This window comes from Trichechus manatus, unplaced genomic scaffold, assembly GCF_000243295.1.
Source record: "Trichechus manatus latirostris isolate Lorelei unplaced genomic scaffold, TriManLat1.0 scaffold00050, whole genome shotgun sequence".
Taxonomy (NCBI): Eukaryota; Metazoa; Chordata; class Mammalia; order Sirenia; family Trichechidae; genus Trichechus; species Trichechus manatus.
The window spans coordinates 289,843-300,536 of NW_004443986.1; the positions used below are offsets into that span (position 1 = coordinate 289,843).

Genomic DNA, 10,694 nt, shown 5'->3' on the forward strand with positions numbered 1-10,694 from the left:
TTTTTTTTTTCCCATCATAGTTACACATGTTTTGGTTCTCCTCTAAATTAACAGCTAAACAGATATAACGATTGAGATGCAAAATTATCAGCCTCGGCAATTACTATGCTTTTAAAAACCCAGCATTTACAAGAATCTAATAAAAATGTAATATCCTTTACAGGAATAGTTAAAAATAGCTAGTGAGTAACAAAAGTATATTTGTAACTGAATATGCTGCTATGAATGTCCTAAAGGCCAGATATTTTTTTTTACTATCACAAGACAAAGTTGCAATTCCACGATATGTATCACTGCAAGAAAAGCATAACAATCACTGATAGACATGTGGTGCGTGCTGGAATATATGTGGAAAAAAAGGCAAAACTTTAGAAGCAGAAGAATCTAGAAGTCATACCTCACAAATACAAAGAAAGTAGCTGCATACTAACAATTCGTAAAAAGAGTAAGAATAAGAATTGCTATTTCTGTTCTAAATCTTTAACATCCTGAATAAATACTTCACACTTATGTCTGAACATATTACAGAATTTTAACAAAAAACATATGACTCACATTTTCACAGAAGCTAATCTTAAAAAACTGAATAGACCAAATGAAGCAGCATAGTATTTAAATAGACAAAGGCTTAAGTATACCTCTAATTTCAAGTTAGACTAAAGGGAAAGCAGTTAACTAAAAACACAAGTTGGATCTAGGCAAGGAAAATATGACTAACTATTGCCGCACTTGTATCATACATTTCCTTTTTTTCATCAATGGACAATAATTCTGCCTGAAAATCTGTGGCAAGCCCTACCAATAAAAGTCAAACTAACAGATATTTTTTCCCTACTGTGTTATAAAACTATGCTTAAAACGATCACCTTTAGAAATGAAAATGTTTTCCTCTCATTAAGCAATTAAAGAGGAAAGGAAAGAGAAAAAGAAGGACAAGGGCGTAAAGTATGTACCAAAAGACCAGTAAAAGGCTTTCAAGAAGATTAAGCATGTGGATTTTATTGGTAATAGCTGGAGCAGCTCTATCAGTTCATTGCACATTAATAGACAAGTTGCCATCAAGTCTCCGGATCTTGGCTTTAAAAGGATAGTATCTGCACTCTCAGCTATTTGCTTTACCTAGATTGCTATCCAAAGGTTTTTTTTGGTTTTCTAGGTTTTTTTTTCTTTACTACATATCATGGGAAAGAAATCCAGAAAAATCTTAATTATGATCTACAGGTCACAGGATTCTCAAGTCTCATTTTTAATTTTCATATCCTTTTTTAACTAACATTTTTTGGGGAGTGGAGCTGGGCAATTTTTAAATATAGCTTACCTTTATTTTAAGCCTACTTTTAGCTTCCAAATTAATAATCATTACTTAAGAAAAGGTGAACTTTTAATACTTTACAAGGCTAGCTGCAGGCAAGTAAAAACCTCTTTTTCTTAGAAACTAGGGTCCTGTGAGGTTTTCTTTTTTAAAGCTAAGAAAAAGGTAGAAAAATTGCAAATAAAACAAATGTCAAGTATAAAAAGGGTTAATATTTAATTAAAACCAGTTCTATCCACTGTAACAATGACCTGGAGCCAAACAAGGCGGAAGAAGTATGAGTCATTCTTTCTGCCCATGAATGAGACAGCTGATCTTCTCAGCAATTCCTCAAGACAAGCAGGCAGTTCTGGAGTTCTGCCTCCATTCACAAAAACACAGTCCAGCATGAGCCATGTGGCCCAACCGCAAATCTTTTCATGTCACACCCTTCAGAAGAGCTAAAGCAAGTAAACTTGAACTTGCCATATAAACACACCAATTTTATTGCTCTGTCTCAAATACAGCTCGGACCCATTAAGGAATATATTTAAATAAATGACACGCTTATAAAAATTCATTAGTTAGATAGATGATAGATAGATAGATAGGTAGGTAGGTAGATAGGTAGATAGATAACCCATCCTGCTTTACACAGTACCTTGTCAAGGAAACTTGAATATATAGAAGAAAGAGGGAAGGAAAGAGGGAGGGGGTGGGGGAAGAAAGAAAGAAGGAAAGGAAAAAGGAGGAAAAGTCATTAAAGAAATGTCTTCTTTTTCTTTTCTATTATTCAAGTTCTCTTTATCATAAGATTATAATGGACTTTTGCTGAACTTTATAGAATTTCACTTTGATTCAAAGGGTTAGAAATCAGTTCTCTGAAGAAATTTAAAATGTTTTTTAAATAAAACAGCAAGAAAATCAGCCTTCGAACAGTGGTATTCTGTTTAATCCTAAAATAAAGCTTCAGGCCATGGAACAAAATAATCATGAGTCCACTAAGCCTGGTTTTACACCACATCCGCTTTTAACATTAAAATCATTGTACCAATGTATAAGCATTAATTAATGCAAGAAGTATAAACATACTTAAACACACACAAAAATGGGGGCTATTTCCCTGTGACAGAAACATCTTTAATACTTGATAAAGACATTGTTTTCTAAATATTCTAAAAGTAAATAAAAGAAAACAGTAAGTTTTAAGTGTCTTTAGTATCAACTCAGCTTCATTTCTTAACTAAATTGACCTGCAGCGACTTGAAAACTTAAGAGTAGTTCAGATTCAACTAGGTGTTTCTAGACAAATATTTTATCTAATGCTACAGAGGTGCCGACAATATTGTCATTATTATTACTACAAAATTGTACACAGGTCAAAGGGAATCAAGACATATTATGAAACGCAAAGAATTATGTGTTTCCTGTAACTGAATGAGAACAGCTCAGCAATACTTCATTAACATTTACTAGAACCCTCTGGGAAAAACTGCTACCTATGCAACACCAAATTCAATGTTTCTATTTTTTTTAAAGCACTTTTCTTTTTGGCATATAGATCCTAGATGAGAAAACATTTCTACAAGTCCAATGAATATTTAGAATCAAAATACATTTACTCTACCTGCTATCTTTAAATTAAGTCCAATTGAGAAGTCATTCTTTTGTATTTTTAAGTACTTCCTGGTGCAGGGAAAGAGGGTTGTAACCCCTTCACTACACACACATACACCTCACACACACACATACAAATCAAATGCCTCTTGCTCAACTCTTAAGAAATTTTTGGACTTCTATAATTTAATGCTTAATTCTTAATTCCTTTTTTTATGTAAACCAAATACAATAATGTAGCTTTGAAAGCCTTTATTCCTTACTGTGTCACAGGGGAGGAAAAAAAAAATTCATGAACACTTATCTAATTGTACGTTCCATTAAAAAAAACTACAATCTTTGATATATAAACATGAGTGCATTATGACTACGGTATATTACGGATGACATTCTGTACAGCAAATAACAATAGCACAGATTATTTAAGGGACTTCATAAAAAATGACTTGGGATATGAATTTAGAATCAGCCATCAAAGCAAACTGAGATGATAATTATGATATTTCTACTTTTAAGTCAACCTGACTATTAGACCGTCACATAAAACCAAAAAAAAAAAAAAGTATTTCTATGAGGTAATAACTTTTGGTGTAGAAAGTTTGTTCTTGGAGATAAAACTTTGACTTGGATATGTGGTGGGAGCACAAAGCTTCACTACTACAAAGTAATTGAAAAATATTTTATCCTGATGGTAGCGAATCACGGTTGACTTTTTTCTTTAATATTACTGAGGAAAGGGAACCTCAAGAACTTCTAGACCACCACCAAAAATTACTCTCAAAAGTAACTATGTACTTATATATGTATGTGTATATACATATATACACTGAAGTTTATTATTTAAATTGTGTTAGTAGGTAAGCTTTAATAAGCAAGTTTTCAAGAATGCAATTTTTTTTTTAAATTCAAGTTTACATCCTTCTCTATCTGTCCTACTCACACAAAGGGTCGAAATTTAACTGTGAATTTCTAGGACATCAGTCCCTAAAGCACAACTTAAAACAGGTTGTTAAAGCATAAGACATTATCATGTTATGGGTAAGACTGATACTCGAACTCATTATTTGATGGGATCAGCTAATTGCAATTGCCTTTCTGTCAGTAGCACTCTTGTTCAAAAGATAAATAATCAATAAAGAATTGTACATAGTAAAATTATAATGTGAAGTAACTCTGGCACAAATACGAGCTAGACATTCTCTGATTTTTTTTTTTTTAACTACTACTATGGTCGCAGAAAACATTAGTGTTTCAATTTTCTTAAACTCAGAATAAGCCGTGATTATTTTAAATTATGATACTTATGTTAAAAACTTTTAAATTGTAGTGTTAACATACAAAAAGTGATATTAATATAAAGTTATATTCTTCACAAACGCATTTTTTATCCCTATATAGAAATTATTTTTTTAGAGAGCATGGAAGTGTATTTAGAGATGATTTTAGTAAACTGAAAATACTGGTTCCATCCTCACACTCACATAGTCCTGCCTAAGCTACCCCAACTTCCTCTTAGAAGTAAATTCATAAATTCACGTTTCATAACCCATACTAATCTACCCAGTGACTTAATCCACATGTGGAGTTTTAGGTCTACCTTAGAAAAATTCTTACAAGAAAGAACAGATTAAGTATGCTAAGATATATCATACTCCACGTAGTTAAGAGACTTTGATTATTTTTTAAAAACATGGTTTTTATGTAACACATTACAGCTAACTTGACTCATGTGTAATAAGATTTTTAGACCTGTTTAATTTCCCACTGGGATTCTAACTCATGAGAGAAACTTGGTTAATTGACAGAGATCTTTTTTAAACGGGTCAAGATGCCTTAAAATTCCATGGTCAGTTTCTCGGCGTTCAGGTCATTAAGGTCATTAAGAAAAGAAACATGTAAATGGCATACAGTCTGCCAATTTGGCAATGTTTTAATTTCTAGATGTTCAGAAGGACATAAATGGACAAATCTAGCTACAAATAAAGTAGGATAATTTTGAGATCTCTTTTTAGCTAATTAGTCAATCCATAGAATAAGTCAAGTTAAAATCTTAATGCAAAATACTCAAATTGTGTTTAATTACTCAAACAAAAATAAATGTGGAGTTTATTAACCAATGGTTAAAAAAGACTCTTCTTACTATTAGGTGAAAAAAAATCATGTTAACAACTTTTGCTTATCTCATGATTGGATAAATGAAATTATTCTGACAAATATTTGAATTCTTCTAAATACAATATTATCCTTAGTTTGTAAATAGTAGCTCACCTGGGTATTTAATAAAACACTCTAAGGATTCATTCCTGAACTTTTTAAGCTTATGCATTCTTTTCTAAGAAAAAGTCCATGTTTTTCAAATACATCGGTCATTTTCTAGGTTTATTTTATATAAAGTAAAACCTTCAGATTTGATTTGCAGGTATGTTAAATCATTAGCAAGAATATTCAATGCAGAGCTTTAAAAGAAAAACTTGGATAGATTATTCAAATCACTTATTCAAGCTACAAGAAACAAAACAAGTCAAAAGTACCAAAAAAAGTACTGAAATTGATTATAAAATTTTAAGAGTCTGTCACAGATTCTGTATTTTAAAATTCCAGTAACAGAGTTGCTATGCACATTCAAAATCTGCCAGCAAGTGCACTGACTTGGAATCAATGAGATTTTAAAATCTTAAGAAGCAACAAACCTTCCAGAACATTTAAAATAGCTATTTTAAGTTCTTTTGGATAAACGAACAAACACCCTCATAAACGCAATAACCTCACAACCTTCAACTTTACAAAATTAATAGATAAAAGTCAACATGAGAAGCTCTATGGGGTTTTTTCTTGAAAAAGTTACATTTGAATGTATGGCTTATGTTGCAATAATAAGTAATCTATTGCAATAAGTTTCATTTACAGAGACAGGAAAAATGACCTTTAAATGTAACTAAAACTTTCATAAATACTTACCTTTCATTAACACGTAAATACAATCGCCCTTTCAAAGGACTACCAGGAAATCTACTTAACTTAAAAGATTCATAAAGATTGCAAAAGCTCTTTGGAGAACTGGAATATCAGCAAAACAAAGAAACTTATTTTACATACTAACAGCAACTTGATCAACTGTTTGCAAGACCACGGGATAAAACAAGTCAGTCAGCCTCCAAGTACCTACAGCAACACTTGGGTTCAACTTAAAGAGACCCTCTCTCTCCTTACCATCTTAAAAATCTGTTCAAGAAATTGTGTGTTTCCCATATAATGTGAAGACAAAAATAACACAATTTTACTCAAGGCTTAAATATTTATAATTTTCTTTCTCTTTCCCACAAAACACATCACAGGATAAAATTAAAATTTCACATTCATTATACTAAATGCAAAAGAAAAATTTCAAATTATGAATGCCCACAAGATCCCTCAACACTGGGCATTTCTGAAGTTCTATAAAGCTTTACTGAAGCAATATCTTAGTGTTACTATAAAATGAAGTTTCACACAATAAAAGAATAATAGATTAAATGCAAAATTTTATCAAAAAATAATCCAAAATCAAAGTAGTATCTTTAAATGTCTCCTTGCTATAGTAAATAAATCCTAATAAAAGTGACAAAATAACAAAGGTCAATTTCAACAAACATCACATGTATAGTAACAAATAGAAAACATTTTTTAAATCATCAAATCCCCCAAAGATTTATTTTAAATGCATAGATTGAGATTTCCTAAGTATTAGATACACACCTAACGTTCTGTGTTGTGAACAAGGTGGAAAGAAGACACTTGCACTTAAATCTTGAAGCATCCCGTCCTGATGAACCCAAAGAAACTAATTTCTGCCATCAGAGAAGTCCTCCACCAGAACACAAATAATGATATGCGCTGCTCTAAAGGAAGCAGCAAGCCAGGTTCTGGCTCTAGGAGGTCTCTCGAGGTACAATAATATAAACCTGATCAATTGCAATTAAAATCTGAACAGAGGCTTAGAACCTGAAGTCTTGGTGCATTAGTTCTTGCCAAAAGCAGATGTGATTGTGAGCTGGAAGCAATTTCTCCTGGTAATTTGTGATGACACTGGGTAGTGCAGCCCCAGAGTCCCCAAAGACAAACTCATCAGAGGCTCTAATGTATGCATGACACATGAGGTGGCTCTTTTAGAGCTCAATTAATTGGGCTGAACATTAAGACAGCAAGTTCAGGACTTTTTTTTTTCCCTTCTAGAGTTGCTTTTCTCCCATTTACAGCAATTTTTTGCCTTACCTTCTGCAAGCCATGTTTCTTGTAATTGACTTAGATCTTGAAAGAGTTCTAAAAAAAAAGTCAAAGGACGTAACATAAGATTTGCAAACCTTTAAGTCTTCATTAAGCAGAAATGTTCATCATTGTAAAATTGGTATTCAATATCAATTCAACTTGTGGGGGGGGTCAATATAAAAACAAACATAGGAATCATATCTCAACAATTCTGAACATTTTTGATGCCAATTAAGCAATGCTTTTTTAAGAAGCTCTTATAGTTCAAACACTAAATAGTAATTGTCTTTTTTTTTTTTTTCCTTAGCAAAAGACTTAATAAATAAGCTTAGGAACATCAAACACACATACAGTAGGATTTACAAAAAGGCTGAAGGAAGGTGTTTCTATCTGTGGAAGTCTTTCTCAAATTTATTCAACTCTTGCTAAAATAGTGAGAGAAAGAATAGAAAGACCGAAAAGCATTTTATTTATATCTTCTGAATCTTATATAAATAATATAACAGTACTTGAGATGACCCTCAAAGTACTATATGTTGTCAGGTTTAATACCATAACACTGAAAGGGACAACTTTTAAATATAAGTTTTTTTGAGAAAAATTTCTACCTTAAAAGATTTACAAAATCAAAGAGAAATAATTCCCTGGCATCTGTGAATTATCAAGTCCAAAATTGTGTTTTCTGTCCTGTTTTTTGGTGGGGAGGTCTTCAATAAGTATAAGGATTTGAGGAAGTTTCAGAATTCAACATATCTAATCTAAATTGAAAACTGAACTTTGACAGTTAAATCTAATTATATTAAGTTTATTATGAATGCTCCCATATGGCTGAAATAATTTATAATATATTGACCTCCTACCAATAGTTCATGAAAAGAATCTGTAGCCTAACTTTCTGAATAAGTAATGTAATTATTAATTAGGCCCTCATTATGATTCAGTGAACACTTTTAAGGCCTATAAATAAGGTATTATGACTCTACCTTATAGACATTAAAATCTTTCATGAAAATTTTGATAATAGTATATGATTTTAACATAAAGGGGATAGGAAATCAAACAATTGTATAATGTAGGAAGAAAAACTTCAGCAGTGTACACATTGTACATAGCTGCTCAATGTGTCCCGATGTGTTGACTATTTTAGAATTCATAACTTACTGTATGATATTAGTTATGTGTCATAGGGACAAGTGTATTTAAACATAAAAAAATGATTAAAAGAAGGATGTCACTTGGAATTTTTATTTACTTCTTTCATTAGTTTTGTGACAAGACCACAAAACATTCTCCAATGCAAACTGTCACATTATGTAAATTTCTCCAAATAAAAGTATTAGTTAAATTCAGTTATTTCAAAGTTTACTATTTTTAAGATAAGATTGAAGTGTTTCTCTTCTTTGGGGGGGGGGGCGGGTAAATAGGGGGAATTCAGCCCAAAATCAAACCTCACCTTCTGAATCATGAGCCAGATCTCTGTTAATGAATTTTCTTTTCCTGACATTTGTTGGTTTCTCGTTACAATGTCTCCCACGCTGACTCTAAAAGGGAAAGATAAAATCCTTTAAAAGAATGTAAACCTCAGATATCACATACAAAAAACACATGCATAAATAACATAAAGTCTGCTGGATCCTCTCTCTCAACAGAAAAAATAAATTCTATAGTATCAATTCTAATATTCATTTTCTGCATTCATGACGGTGAAAACCTATACTGAGACTTCAACAGCCAAGAGAGAGTTGCTGCCCTATGCCGATTCTAACATTCTACTATTTATCAGTCATAGATTCATGGTATCTCAGCATCAAAACAACATCAAGCAATTTGACTTAAAGTCGTTTTTAGGCTGGATTAAAATACAGTGAATTCTAGTTTCTCAGATACCCACAAAAAAAAGGCAGCTAAAAGAGAGTGGAGAAATTTAAAAAATAAGAGAGAAAATGAGGGGAAAAGAAACAAAAACACCCCATGTAAACAAAAAGTGTCAGCATTTGTCTCAACTTCATTCTTTTCAATGTGGCAGACAAACCCAGCCAGAAACTTTGAGCGCAGCAGCTGCTGCTGCCCTCCGTCTCCTCTTCCACTCATCTTGGACACTTTAATCAGAAAAAGGGGTCTTAAAAACAAAGCTATGCCTTATCCAAATCACTGAAAGGTAAGCTCATTTTGAAGACTGGGCTTCTAGAAGCAGAGTCGCCCTACAGTGGCAACAAAGCAGATAAAGTATCTGCAATCCCAACCCCCTTTTCATCCTCTCCCTCCCCCACTCCTCCCTCCCTCCCCCCGCCGGAGTCAAGTTTATAAACAGCAACTTTCGAACTGATCACTCACATTGGTGACCATGTAAGGCACTTGCTGGTCATAAAATCCATCCATTCTGCTGCTCTTCGCAAATCTCAGCTCAGTATTTTATATTTTGAGCATTTAGCTGGAGATTTCCTCGGGATCTGGACTTCTGTCAACCTAGAGGGGAACAAGATGGCTTTTAGGCTTTAAAAAAAAAAAAAATCATGAATGAAGCTCTTGAATTTGCATAGCTAATTACCCTCCGAAAGTCCCATTCACAAAAATAACCCTCCCTACACCGCCTCCTTCACCTGGATCCAAAGAGAGCCAAGAGAGTTCACAATTTACATATTTTCGGCAGTAGCAAAAATCCGAACAAGAGGCGATGCATTTATTTACACTCTCGATGTTTCCCTGCGCGGTCAGTGTACCCCGGGCAGCGCTGATTCGCAAACGTGTGCAAAACTAGCAATGGCGATCAACGAGACTTGCCTTGCACCTAACGGGACTAAAGAGACGGAGACACCTCTTTCGTAAGGATAGTTTTTGCAACCCACAACCATGCAATTATCTGGAGAGACACAAAAAGTTGTTGGAAAGACCCACCTGAAGGCCAAGCTAGGCGAACGGCTGCAAAAAATTCCCTCCAAATTTAATAAAAACATTAATTATTGCCCAGCACTTCCCCCTTGGAAGCTGAAAGCGCCTCTGACAGAGCTCATTTCAGTGGTTTTTCCTCTACTTCTCCTCCAGGGGCCTCCAATCCAAACTGATGGATCGCTGCCTCCCATTGGCTCCGCGTCTCTTTCACAAGATCAGATTTCGGGCTGTCAATCAGGCGGCTTGCTGCCCCTTCTCGAGGATCTCGCTCGCCCCTCTGCCGGAGCCGGGTGCCCAGCGGCCGAGAGGTGCGGAATTCGCAGCCTGGAAAAGCCAGTGGGAATCGACTCCCCTCCTACCCGCAGCTATTGTTAAGACGCCCGGGGACACTGCTGCCAAGTAGCTGGTGCACTACTGGGCAGATTTCCTTAAAGCACTTTGGTTCTGTTCAGGTGTATATATTCTGAAGCGCGATCCACAAACCTCTCTCAATCCTCCCAAGGTCTCCAGCCTTTCTCTTGACCTGACAAGGAGCCCACCTCGCTCCCTAGCCTTGTTCCCACTAAGCTTTTGGCCAAGTTGTTATCCCTTTTTTCAACACCCTCCTACCACCACCAGCATTACGGCTTATCGAGCTTTTTTTTTTTTTTTT

The 10,694-nt window shown here is 34.2% G+C and overlaps 1 protein-coding gene across 1 annotated transcript in view; it reads right to left on the reverse strand.

The window, feature by feature from the left end:
- The window catches only part of ETV1 (ETS variant transcription factor 1), a 103,666-nt gene extending 94,107 nt beyond the window's left edge, over nucleotides 1-9,559 (reverse strand). The window contains exons 1-3 of the mRNA XM_023732272.1: nucleotides 9,488-9,559; nucleotides 8,607-8,694; nucleotides 7,160-7,207 (exon numbers count right to left, since the gene is read on the reverse strand). Coding sequence (XP_023588040.1) covers nucleotides 7,160-7,207; nucleotides 8,607-8,694; nucleotides 9,488-9,532 — 181 coding nt within the window. The 5' untranslated portion in view covers nucleotides 9,533-9,559. The remainder of the gene's footprint in view (nucleotides 1-7,159; nucleotides 7,208-8,606; nucleotides 8,695-9,487) is intronic.
- Between the last annotated feature and the right edge of the window lie 1,135 nt (nucleotides 9,560-10,694).